Source organism: Aotus nancymaae, unplaced genomic scaffold (genome assembly GCF_030222135.1).
Source record: "Aotus nancymaae isolate 86718 unplaced genomic scaffold, 86718_ANA_hifiasm-v0.15.2.pri h1tg000010l, whole genome shotgun sequence".
In the NCBI taxonomy this organism is placed as follows: domain Eukaryota; kingdom Metazoa; phylum Chordata; class Mammalia; order Primates; family Aotidae; genus Aotus; species Aotus nancymaae.
Window position 1 is genome coordinate 64,250,378 of NW_026988421.1, and position 14,134 is coordinate 64,264,511.

At 39.8% G+C, this 14,134-nt stretch overlaps 1 protein-coding gene across 1 annotated transcript in view; it reads right to left on the reverse strand.

Moving 5' to 3' along the window:
* MICU1 (mitochondrial calcium uptake 1) overlaps positions 1 to 14,134 on the reverse strand; it is a 233,556-nt gene that overhangs the window by 174,843 nt on the left and 44,579 nt on the right. Inside the window, exons 2-3 of the mRNA XM_012460264.2 lie at positions 5,562 to 5,723; positions 2,400 to 2,568 (exon numbers count right to left, since the gene is read on the reverse strand). Coding sequence (XP_012315687.2) covers positions 2,400 to 2,568; positions 5,562 to 5,722 — 330 coding nt within the window. The 5' untranslated portion in view covers position 5,723. The remainder of the gene's footprint in view (positions 1 to 2,399; positions 2,569 to 5,561; positions 5,724 to 14,134) is intronic.

Genomic DNA, 14,134 nt, shown 5'->3' on the forward strand with positions numbered 1-14,134 from the left:
AGGGAGGCAGAGATTGCAGTGAGCTGAGATCACACCACTGCACTCCAGCCTGGGTAACAGATCAAGACTCTGTCTCAAAACAAACAAACAAAAACCAAAACCTATGGCATAAAAATGTGGTTTATTATTTCTTAAATTATGAATAGAGAAAACATGTCTATCTAGACCATGTAAAATAATGAATACACAAAGAATGACTGAAAAAAAAAAAGAATAAAGACAGAATAAGTGATGAAATAGATTACTGGAGATAAAGGAAGACATTAAAACAATTATCCTTGAACAGGGAAAAGACAGCTCTTCATCTGAAACTTCAGTGAAAGAAATAAGAACTATTTCAAACACAGATTAGATAGGTTTTATTACTATAAGGGTTAGAATTTAAGTAAATCACACTGATAGCTTTAATTTTTTCTATGAAGTATAAGACATGCCCATCTGCTGAGCAGAAGGCAGGAGCAGAAAACAGAAGTAGATTCAAAAAAGTAGGTTTATTTGGGACATTTTATCTGTATTTTGCAAAATGGAAAGTGTGATTGGGCTGTAGATAAAACTACTAGCACAGGGTAAAGTTGTGCTTTCTTTGAATCCACTCAAGGCAAAATAATAAATAAATGTACCATTACAGAAAAACAAGGACACTTGATGATTGACTTGTGATGCGTAACTTTTGTTCAAATTCACCTCAATCAGAAATGAATTTGGGTTTGGGGAAATCACATTTAATAACTTCATCTAGGCCAGGAATGGTGGCTTACACCTATAATCCCAGCACTTTGGGAGGCCAAGGCAGGCAGATCACCTGAGGTCAGGAGTTGAAGAATAGCTTAGCCAAAATGGTGAAACTCCATCTCTACTAAAAATACAAAAATTAGCTGGGTGTGGTGGTGCACACCTGTAATCCCAGCTACTCGGGACGCTAAGGCAGGAGAATCGCTTGAACTCAGGAGGCAGAAGTTGCAGTGAGCCAAGATCATCCCACTGCACTCCAGCTTGGGTGACAGAGCAAGACTCTGTCTTCAAAAATTTTAAAAAAAAACTTCATCTAACAGATGAAACCAGACAGAAGATCCAGATTTTACAAAGAACTCTTCTTGCAAATACGCACACCACACACGCACAAAACACAGAAATAACTCAAATTATCTTGTTGCATTATTAGCTATAGTTTACCAATTGAAAACAACTCCCTGAATTTTAACCTTAACATGCAAAATGACTAAGAAATCCATCCTTTTCATTGTTTATCACTCATGTTTGTGGAACTCAAATACCAGATATCACAGGAACTGCTGCAGTGGAATTGAAACTTTGTTGAGGCAAAGCTACATAACAGCAGGTTGTGTTAACTAAATAAAATCTTTTTTGTTTTTTTGAGATGGAGTCTTGCTTTGTCATCCAGACTGGAGTGCACAGGCTCAATCCCCGCTCACTGCAACCTCCACCTCCTGGGTTCAAGCAATTCTGCCTCAGTCTCCCCAGTAGCTGGGACTACACATGCAAGCTACCACGCCAGGCTAATTTGTGTATTTTTAGTAAAGATGGGGTTTCGCCACATTGGCCAGGTTGGTCTTTAACTCCTGACCTCAGGTGATCAGCTTGTCTTGGCCTCCCAGAGTGCTGGGATTAAAGGCATGAGCCACTGTGCAGGGCCTAATCACATAAAATCTTGATAGTCATTTGAAGTTTGTGCAGTCCTCAAAGTTACTTGGTTTTCTAGAAGTTATGTTTCCAAAGAGATTTTATTCTCCCTCTACAACTTGATATCAGAAATACCACAAAGACTCAACCTAACATATATGATCATATTTACCATCAGGAAGATCCAGAAAAAAAAGAATCACCTTAGGCAGCCGAACTGAAAGAACTAAGAAAGAATATGCTAATCATGGTTATCGGTCCTAGATCCTTTTAACTACCTCCTTTAACTTCACATTCCAAGAGTACTTTTGGCTTAGAACATGATGGAAAATAGGAAAGTGACAACTTGAAAGTGAGTATAAACCATCTGAAACATGATTAAAAAGATGGAACTAAGCTGGGCATGGTGGCTCACACCTGTAATCCTAGTACTTTGGGAGGTCAAGGTGGGCTGATCACGAGGTCAGGAGTTCAAGACCAGCCTGACCAACATGGTGAAACCCCGTCTCTACTAAAAATACAAAAAAATAATTAGCCAGGCGTGGTGGCGTGTGCCTATAATCCCAGCTACTTAGGAGGCTGAGGCAGGAGAATCACTTGAACCCGGGAGGTGGAGGTTGCAGTGAGCCAAAATAGTACCACTGTACTCCAGTCTGGGCAACATAGCAAGACTCCTGTCTCAAAAAAAAAAAAGATGAAACTGCATTCCTCTAATTTAGGATGTACTTCTAGTCAACTTAGAAGGCTATGTTTCATACTTTTCTGTCTCTGAATCCAGAACGTTTCTTCTTTTTCTCTTCTGGGTGAGGCTCAAGATCTGCAGTCTTTTTTTCATGGTTACAAATGTCCCCTTCATCTTTATTCTTTCCTTTATCACCAATGTCAGTCTTCAGGTTGTCTACATATGGTGGAGCTTCTGCATGAGCCCTGGATATGCAAAAAAGAAATCCGGATTAATCCTGACATCCATCATATTAACCAAATAAGCAAACAGATACAGCTTAGCAGAGCAGCAGCATTGGAATTTGTCAAATATTCTATATGAAGAAGCTCTTCAAATGATCTCTGGGTATACATCCCAAAGAAATGAAAGGGTCTCAAAGAAATATTTGCACATCCATATTCACAGCAGCACTATCACAATAGCTGAAAGGTCGAAACGACTCAAAAGTCCACCAGCAGATGAATAAACAAAAAGTGGTATGTACATATAATGGAATATTCTTCAGCCTTAAAAGGGAAGGAAATCCTATCACAAGCTACAAATGGATCAATCTTGAGGGCCTTATGCTAAGTGAAATAAACCAGTCACAAAAACATATGACTTCACTTACATGAGTTACCAGGAGTATTTAAATTCACAGAAACAGAAAGTAGAATGGGGGTTACCAGGGGGTGAGGGAAGGGGAAGCAAGGAAGTTGCTCTTGAATGAGTCGAGTTTCAGTTTTGCAAGATGACAATGTTCTGGAGATCTGTTTCACAATGATGTCAATACACTTAAAACTACTGAACTGCTATTTTAAAATGGTAAAGACATGTGACAGAAGTCCTCATCCAACATCTTCTCATGGAAACCAGACACAATGAGCCCTTCCAGTACAAAAACTAAATGGACTTCCAGACATACAGCCCCTCTTCATTCTTAATCCCACTCCAGTTCTTCCCATTCTCATTCTCCCAACTGTCCCAATTGTAACTGAAAGGGTAGAATATCAATGTCTTTAGAAAAAAAATGGTTAAGATGTTAACTTTTATGTTACGCATCTTTCACCACAATAAAAAGGTACATAAATAAAGTAGAAATAGGGGCCCAAAAGATAATACAAGTATTTCTTTTTTAAAAAAAAAACAAGTATTTCTGGTAGTTGAAGCCATTGCTGTAATGATATAATACTAAAATTAATTAAATATTACAGAACTGATGAAATATAATGATGTACAAAAAGAAGACTTTTGCTTACAGCCATAATGGAGCAAACTGTAATTGATTTGACTTCCTACTGGGGCAAAAAATACAGAAAACTGAACAAAATATATGATTGCTTTCAGACACTGTACAGTATGCAACTCTCTAAGAAAATGGAGCCCTGGCTGAGCATGGTGGCTCACACCTGTAATCCCAGCACTTTGGGAGGCCAAGGTGGGTGGATCACTTGAGGTCAGGAGTTCGAGAACAGCCTGGCCAACATGGCGAAACCCCATCTCTACTAAAAATACTAAAATTAGCCGGGCGTGGTGGCACGTGCCTGGTCCCAGCTACTCAGGAGGCTGAGGCAGGAGAATCACTTCAACCCAAGAGGTAGAGGTTGCAGTGAGCCGAGATCACACCACTGCACTCCAGCCTGGGTGACAGAGTGAGACTCCGTCTCAGAAAAAAAAGAAAGAGAGAGAGAGAGAGAGAAAGGGAGAGAAAAAGGAAAATGGAGACTATAATTGCCCAGAATTGCTGTCTGGAAACATTTTCTAGACCACAAAGAGGATCTCAGGCCAAATACAGTGATCTTGCTAAATTAAGTTGACAGAGACTGAAGTTTGGAAAAGCTGAGGTGCCTGGAATTGGTGAGGCAGAGGACTAAAAAGGAAAAAGTCACACAGAGAATGAGCTCCAAGAATCTATACGGAACACTGTTGGGTATTGAGTCAACACTAAGCAGTGCATTCTTAGGATGAAACTATACAAAATAATTGCCAAGGAGCCATAGGCCAATTAATTTCCAGAGCTCACAAGCAGGAAACAATCAAGCTCTGCCAAGTCAGACTAGAGGAACCTCACTGAACACCCAAGGCATTTAGTAACATCCCAGAAAGATTATGCTATATTAATAGGGTTAAATTAGCCCTAGAGGCTGGACACGGTGACTCACGTCTGTAATCCCAACACTTTAGGAGGCTAAGGTGGGCATGTCACTTGAGCCCAGAAGTTCGAGACCAGCCTGACCAATATGGTAAAACTCCGTCTCTACTAAAAATACAAAAAAAAAAAAAAAATTAGTTGGGCATGGTGATGCATGCCTGTAATCTCAGCTATTTGGGAGGCTCAGAATTGCTTGAACTCAGAGGCAGAGGTTGCAGCAAGCTGAGATCACACCACTACACTCCAGCCTGGGCAACAGATCAAAACTCCATATCAAAAAACAAACAAAAATAAAAAACAAAGAGTTATAGAGTCAGAAAAATAGTACCTATGCATTTTAAGAAACAGAAGACTATGGCTCACTATATTTTCTCTTCTCTCCAAGGTACTTTCCATAATTAGTGAAAAAAACTATCAGGCACACAAAAGTACCAAAGTTTCTTAGTTAATTTCACAGGGTCACCAAATTGTGAAGTCTCAGAAAGCATTCATTTTCTTTTTTCTTTTCTCAAGACAGTGTCACTCTGTCTCCCAGGCTGGAGTACAGTGGAAGGATCTTGGTCCACTGCAACCTCCACCCGGCTCCCAGGTTCAAACAATTCTTCTGCCTCAGCCTCGCTCATGCCACTGTGTCTGGCTATTTTTTTGTATTTTTGTAGAGATGGGGTTTTGCCACGTTGGCCAGGCCGGTCTCGAACTCCTGACTTCAAGTGATCAGCCCACATTGGCATCCCAAAGTGCTGGGAATACAGGCGTGAGCTACTGCACCTGGTCAGAAAGCATTCATTTTCTAAAGCTGCTATTGCTATCCCTATCTCATTATTTAAAATGTTCAGAAGAGGAGATAAGCAGACCTTGAAGCACAGTGCTTCCTACTTATTGCATTGGTATGATACTTGAATTCTTTGAAACATCTCATTTCACAGACGAATACTAATAATAGCAAATGATCTGGGCAAGAAATTCTGATACAGAGTTAATACAGAAATCAACTCCTTTCTGGCAACAGAGATGACCAGAAGAATAAACATACATGCAAGAACAAGATGGTTGGACAATACTCACCTCTTCCACAAAAGACCAGTACTTGCAGTTACTGCAGATGCTCCCAGAAAAGCCACCATCATTAGTCTTCGCCGGATCTGGATAGGCTGTGATCCTCCATGGTACCATCGAGACCCCACAGCCAGTTCTGCCAAAGCAGAAAGTGAGTTCAGACGAAACATCCTGTGGACAATAAGTAGAAATGTCACTCCTAGATAGTGGCAGTTATGATGAAGATGATAATCCTACCAACATTACTAATAAACACTGAAGTAATTGTTCTATGACAGGCACTATTCTAAACAGTTTGCTTATATTATCCCATTTAAACCTCAGAATAATCTTAAGAGAAAAGTACTACTTATAAACCTGATTTTTTTTTTTTTTTGAGACGGAGTTTCACTCTTGTTGCTCAGGCTGGAGTGCAATGGCTCAGTCTCGGCTCACTGGAACCTCTGCCTCCCGGGTTCAAGCAATTCTCCTGCCTCAGCCTCCAAAGTAGCTGGGATTACAGGCATGTGCCAACATGCATGGCTAATTTTGTATTTTTAGAAGAGATGGGGTTTCTCCATGTTGGTGAGGCTGGTCTTCAACTCCTGACCTCAGCTGGTCCGCTTGCTTCGGCCTCCCAAAGTGCTGGGATTACAGGTGTGAGCCACCGTGCCCGGCCTAAACAAGAAACTTTTAATATAAAACATTATTAAGTTGGGAGGCCAAGGAGAGAAGAGGATCATTTGAGCCCAGGAGTTCAAGACCAGCCTGGACAACACAGTAGGAGCCCATCTCTCCCAAAAAAAATCAGCCAGATGTGGTGACATGCACCTGTAGTCCCAGCTATGCAGGGGGCTAAGGTGAGAGGACCACTTAAGCCCAGGATGTTGAGACTACAGTGAGCTCTGATCAACAGAGGAAGACACTGTCTCAAAATATATATATTAATTACAACAGGAAATTTACTACTCAGAAGTTAAAGAGATAGCAGATATAGGGAGCAGTTACTATTCTAGAGTTGACGCAGAGCACCAAGAAAAGACCAGTCTATAAAAGGTCTACTCTCACTCACCAGGGCAAAGATACAGATTGTGTGGAGAAGGCACAGCTATGTGTGTCAGAGAAACTTACTGAGGTGCCATGCCAGCAAAACGCACTAGAAAGCCACTCTCTGTGATACCAGAACAAATCATCTACTGGACAACTCATGCTGGTGGAACTTGTTGGGAAGTTGACCTTTGCAATGCCAGGGGAAGGCACCCATGAGGAAGCAGTTTCACTAGAAAATTGCATGAGAGTTGCTGCTAAAACTCCTTAGGAGTTGGGTGCCACTGAGTGTCCAACTAGTTCCTGCATGCTATAGAAGCAAGGCACAGAGCAAACTAGAATTGGCAAGAAACAGCCCTCCCTCCCCAGGTCCTTCTAGTCGCTCTACTGATAAAGTTTAACAGTAACTGGCAAGGGAAAAACTTCCAGTATCACAAACAGGACAATGAAAGATGCATTTAGAGCTGAAATGAAAAAGATAATGTGGTTCCCACATTTTACAGATCCAAAATATAACTTGCTCAAGCATACATAGGTAGGAAGTGATAGATCCAGAATGTGAACCTAGGGAGGACTAACTCCAGACTTCAATGTCTAAGAGACTTTGCTGCTCCCTACCTTATAATGCTGATATTGCTTTGAAGTTTTTATTAAATCTTTCTCACTTCCAGGTCCTTAGAAGCCCCCTTCCTTACCAGGTTCTCTATACTTAAAACCTCACTTAGAAAAATTTTTATTTTAATATTTTGTTTTAAATCAGAAACATCTATATTAGTACATATTATTGTTCAATAAATACTCTCCCATCCCCCATCCCTTAGGCAAAATTACTTTCCTACTTTTTTCCCCCCTTCTGCATATGAATGCCTACTCTTTAAATTTTTGGTCTGTGTCTTGCCATGTCTTGCTCTAGCCAATGGAATGTGGACCAGTTCCGTGAAGTGCTTTTAAGAGGTACTGCTGTTCGTCTTCTTGTGTTCCTGTACTTTACCGAGAGAAGACTATGTCCCAAAGAGACACTGATCCTTGAAACTGGCATCCATAATGAACAAACCTCAGCCTGGAATAAACCACTGTCAAGCCAAGCTGAGCCAGCTGAGCACAGCTGACTTGTAGAATGCTGTTGAGAAATAAATGTGTGTTACCATACGCCACAAAGATTGGGGTGTTGTTTGTTGACCCAGCAAAAGACAACTAATTCAGCATCCAAGAGAATTAATGCGAAATTCTTTTTTTTTTTTTGAGACTGAGTCTTGCTCTATCACCCAGACTAGAGTACAGTGGTGCAATCTCTGCCCACTGTAAACTCCACCTCCCGGGTTCAAGTGATTCTTCTGCCTCAACCTCCCAGGTAGCTGGGATTACAAGCATGTGCCACCACACCTGGCTAATTTTTGTTTTTTTAGTAGAGATAGGGTTTCACCACATTGGTCAGGCTGAACTCCTGACTTCAACTCATCCACCCACCTCAGCCTCCCAAAGTGCTGGGATTACAGGCGTGAGCCACTGTGTCCAGATGAGAAGTTCTTATTCAACAAAAATGTATTAAATTCATACTGTATGTACAGCCCTATGTGAGACCCAGAAAGCCAAAAAAATTTACATTCTAATTAAACAAGATAAATATAAATCATTTTTAAAACAATACATTGCTAAAATCTATCTTTTTTTTTTTTTGAGATGGAAGCTTGCTGTGTTGCCCAGGCTGGAGTGTGGTGTGATCTCAGCTCACTGCAATCTCTGTCTCCTGGATTCAAGCAATTCTCCTGTCTCAGCCTCTCAAGTTGCTGGGATTACAGGTACACGCCATGATGCCTGGCTAATTTTTGTATTTTTAGTAGAGATGGGGTTTCACCACGTTGGTCAGCTGGTCTAAAACTCCTGCCTCAAGTGATCCACCTGCCTCAGACTCCTAAAAATACTGAGATTGCTGGCGTTAGCCACCACACACGGCCTAGAATTGTATCTTGAAATATAAAAATATTATGATAGAAATGACAGAAAACTAAAAATAAAAATGATTAAGTTGAGACTGGGTTAGTCAGCGAAAGCTTTTGTTTAGTCTTAAGTCTCAGAATGGTGTAAAATTTTGATTAAGTCAGAGAAATGTCAGGGACACCCCGAAAAGCATAGATCATTTCAGGCACTTCAATCCAGAGAATCGATGTAAATGATTTTTTTCCTCTAGATTATGACCTTCGGGGCTCAGTATAGTCCCTCACTGTTTTAATACACCAGATGGGCTGATGGAGGAAAAGGCATTTCTTTATGGCTCCGCTTATTTTGTAGGGGTAATTCATTCAAATTATACAAAGTATCCATAGCCCCTTTGATTTTTCTCAAAGCACAGTTCACTGACTCCTGACTTTTTCTTTTTTTTTTTTTTGAGACAGAGTCTTCCTCTGTTGTTAAGACTGGAATGCAGTGGCACAACCTCAACTCACTGAAACCTCTGCCCCGCTGGGTTCAACCGATTCTCCTGCCTCAGCCTCCCAAGTTGCTGGGATAGCTAATTTTGTACTTTTAGTAAAGACGAGTTTTTTTCATGTAGACCAGGCTGGTCTGGAACTCCTGACCTCAAGTGATCTGCCCGCCTCGGCCTCCCAAAGTGCTGGGATTACAGGTATGAGCCACCATGCCTGGCCCACTGATTCTTAATATAAACTACCTTGTACTTTGTACATATCAACCTTGCCCCTAGCCTCCTTCATCCAATCTAGGTCTGACTTCAAAATTGGACCTAAATCCTGCCCTCATATAGACAAAATGGAAAAATTATTAATCTTTTCTCCTATTTTCCATAACCTAAGCTTTAGCAATGCAATTCTTATATCTTTCCCCAATCCCAGAAATCATCTCATTTTATTGCACATACTCTAGCAAAACCCAGCACCCAGAAATCATCTCATTTTATTGCACATACTCTTAGCAAAATCCAGCACCCAGAAATCATCTCATTTTATTGCACATACTCTAGCAAAATCCAGCACCAAGGAGGCTGTCCATTATATTTTCTTCCTGTCTGGCAACTTCTGATTCTAATTTTTTTTTTTTTTTTTTTGGTTCACTTCAAAATTAACATTTCTCAAATCCACATGTGCTTTCACATAAATAGCACTGCTCTTCACTACAGCAAAAATGAGCACTAAACTAAAACATGCGTATCTGTGGAGGAAACATTATTCAGCACTGACAACAAAAAGAACAGACACTTGGAAGTTTTCAATGTTTAAAATAAATAACATAGCCCATTTAAAAATTGGAAAAGAATGGGAGTGGTGCAATCCCAGCACTTTGGGAGGCCAAGGCGGCCAACTCCCTTGAGGATGGGAGTTCGAGATCAGCCTGGCCAATATGGTGAAACCCCGTCTCTACTAAAAATACAAAAACTAACTGGGTATGGTGGTGGGCACCTGTAATTCCAGCTACTCAGGAGGCTGAGGCAAGAGAATCACTTGAACCCAGGAGGTTGAGGTTGCAGTTAGCCAAGGTCGCACCACTGCACTCCAGCTTGGGTGACGGAGTGAGACACTGCCTCAAAAAAGCCAAAAGTTCTAACAGGCAAGGGATATGTAAGGCTGGAAGATAAATTTACAACATCTAAACAGATGTAGAGGACAGCTAGACATATGATCAACTAAGTAAGCCACAATCACTTGAGAAGAACTTTTGAATGCCAGACCAAGATTTTAGAGCACATGTAAAACAGGAAGCCACTCAAGTTCTTTAACAGGAAGAAATCATGGTAAAAAAAGAAACATGGTTTAAAGAATATCAATCTATTAGCAGCGCATGGAATAAACTGCAAAGAAGCAAAGACAGAGAGAGCTAACATGAAAGTGATGAGGATAGCCAGAAGGCAATAATAACCTAGGTATTGGGTGATGAGTGCCTAGATAATGGTAAGTGTAGAAATAAAAAAAAGAATCAAACAAAAATTTCCAAAGAGAAACAAAATGTAGCTGGGCATGGTGGCACACATCAGCTACTCGAGAGGCTAAGGTGGGAAGATAGCTTGAGCCTACGAGTTGAAGTCCAGCATGGGCAACATGGTAAAACCTTGTCTCTAAAAATAAATGACGAAGACATCAGTATCAAACACATACCAATATCTAACTGCACAGGAGATACAGAAGATAAAAAGGAGAAAGAAATTAAATCAATAATAACACCACTAAGTAGTATGGTAAAAAGTGAAATGGACTAGGAATCCAATGATCCAAGAGCTGGTCTCAACTCTACTACTCAACAGCTAGCTGTGTATACAAAAGAAGCTCATCCTCCATCTTTAGGGAAAAAAAGTTCACCCATTGGTAAAATGAAAGAATTGCCTAGGTGAGCTTAGGGTTCCTTTTATCTCTTTAGCACTCTCTTTTATCTTTGGCAGAAAACACTATAGCAAAATTTAATTTATTTCATTTAGGGGAAAGGACTAAGATCATATCAGGTATTCAAGATTTATTACTTTGGGCTATCCATTTCTATATGCTATGGCTCTAGGGGATTTCGAATTTTGAAAGTTCTGAGTTTTATGAACTCAGACCCAGGTAAGTTATGTAGTTTCCTCATAGTTCATTAGCACAAAAACCTGTAATGGATCATCGCATTTTTTGACTCCCAAATAAATAATCTTAATGAGAAAAACCTGTTTAACAACTGTTCTCAGCAGAAAAAATATAACAGCCATGCTCTAAAAGTAGATCAAATGCCCAACTACAGAAAAATAAACAATGCTATAATAACATAATGGAATGGAAGGTAAATATTAAAAATGATAATCATAAAACATTACTAAAAATATTACTTCGCAAACCAACAGAAAGTTAGGTAAAGATATAAAAAGACAGTTGGAAAAGAAAAATGGCTCTGAAAACTATGAAAAGATACTTAATCTCACTCATAATAAGACAATGCAAATTAAACCTATATTCGGATACTCCTTTTCATCCATCAAATGGGTAAAAATCCAAAAGTATGAAAACACATTTGTTGACAATGTTGCAGAATGGCACTACTAATGAACATGTAAATTTGTACAATTTATGGAGGATAATTTGGTAATTTTCATCAAAATTACTCATACAAACTGCATATATTGGCCTGGAAATTCCACTTCTAATAATATACTCTACTGATGTACTTGAACACCTGTGAAATTATGCACATGTATATGGTGCATAATTATTACATCATAGTTTATAAGAGCAAAACACTAAGAACTACCCAATGTTCACAAAGAGAGATTGGTTAAAATATGATAAATCTATATAAAGCAATACCATGTAGCAATAAAAAGAGAATGAGAAAACTCTATGAAAAACATGAAAAGAGTTCATAGTGTTATCTTTTTAAAAGTGATAGGCCAGCTGCAGTAGCTCAGGCCTCCCAGCAGTTTGGGAGGCCAATGTGGGAGGATCATTTGAGCCCAGGAGTTTGAGACCAGCCTGGGGAATACAGTAATAGCCAGATCTCTACAAAAAGAAAAAAAAAAATTCTAAGGCAACATGTGGAATACCACATACGTTATGCCACCTTTCATATAAAAAGAGGAGAAAATAAGAATGCATATGTACTTATTAAGTAACAACACACAAAAAGTAATAGTAGTGGTGCTGGTGGGAGTGGGAAATAAGTGAGATAACATACAGAGAGATTTTTATGATATGCTATTTCATTTGAAACGAGATTTATGTATTTATCCATGCAAACAAACATACAGCATTTCATATAAGCATTTTCACTTAAATTTAAAGGAAGAATATAAGGTAATGTACACATGCCAATTAAATTATGTAAAATATATAATCACATGGTTAATTTTGTATTTATAAATAAAATTTAAATTAGGCAAATAAAATTTAATGCTCCTCTAGGGATTTTATTTAAACTTTTTCATTTAAGTAAAAATAAAGGCAGGCCCAGAAGGTAGATGTTGCATTCCCCTCAGCCAAGAACTGTCACTTACCAGCTTAACCACTGAGCTCAGGCCCAATAATGTCTCAACAATCAAGGCACATTATGGTAAACTTCTCTAGTGAGATAAACCTTACTTAAAACAAGTTCATATTCTGATGTTTTGAGTATTGGCACACTCTATCTATCTATCTATTTATTTATTTTTAGAGATGGGGTTTCTCCATGTTGGCCAAGCTGGTCTCAAACTCCTGACCTCAGGTGATCCGCCCACCTTGGCCTCCCAAAGTGCTGGGATTACAGGTGTGAGCCACCGCGCCTGGCCCATATTGGCACATTCTTACACAAATTACCACACTATTACAATTCCAGACCATATCCTTATCCTGACTTAAAATTTCTGCTTGCATTTTTTAATTTGATTTACTCCCTTGTATTTCTGACGCCTGACAACTGCACATTTAGAGAAGGACTGCTTGACTCTTCCAATCCTTTCACTGGCCTAAATAAACCTCTGCTATACTATTAACCAACTATTACCTGACACTGTTGTTGAAGGCAGCACCTGCTAACTCTGTGGCCAAGAAACATCTCTGAGATATACCCAAATCTGGCCATCAACTGAAGTGAAAACTCAGTTAAATAAAATGTCAGCTGGGTGTGGTGGCTCACGCCTATAATCCCAGCACTTTGGGAGGCCAAGGTGGGTGGATCACCTGAGGTGAGGAGTTTGACACCAGCCTGACCAACGTGGTGAAACCCCATCTCTACTAAAAATACAAAGTTAGCCGTGTGTGGTGGCGCATGCCTGTAATCCCAGCTACTCAGGAGGCTGAGGCAGGAGAATCATTTGAACCCGGGAGGCAGAGGTTGCAGTGAGCCAAGATCACACCATTGCACTCCAGCCTGGGCAACAAGAGTGAAACTCCATCTCAAAATAATAGAATAAAATAAAAAATAAAGAAAGGGAAATAATGAGATAACAATGATAATGATTTGCTGGACATTACACAGGTTTTTGTGTGGCACAATCAAGAGTATGTTACTCTAAAAAAAAACACTAAGGAAAATTATCCCCAAATATGTTGAATTTATTCAGGAATGAGAACTGAGAATTATAATCTGGAATGCATGGGATGGCAAGTCACCAGGGTATTTAGTGAGGAAAGGATAAGGGAAGATTCATATAAGCTGCTTAGAAACAGAGTTCACTGGTTCCAGAGGCCCAAAGCCATTGTTGTTGTCAGTTCATTGGTGGAGACGCCATTACCGGGCAAGTGTTCTTTCGAGAGCACTGGGCAAGCACGCTCAAAAAAAGGACTGGGTTTATTACTAGTCATAAAGAACGTCTAGTAAAAAACTTTGTCAAAATAGGAGATGCCCAGATGATGTCAAAGAGTTTCCTGTGGGATTTTTAGAAAGTTCCTGGAAATGGTTCTTTCCTTTTTCTCTTTCAACTTTTATGGACATGGGGTCTTGCAGTATTGCCAAACCTAGGTTTGAATTCCTTGTCTCAAGCAATCATCCCGCCTCAGCTTTCCAAGTCCATAGGATTACAGGAGTGAGCCACCATGCCCAGCTTTTTGGAAATACTCATCTCACATATGTAAGCAGGAGCCTTCTCTGTCTGTGGCCTTCCTGGC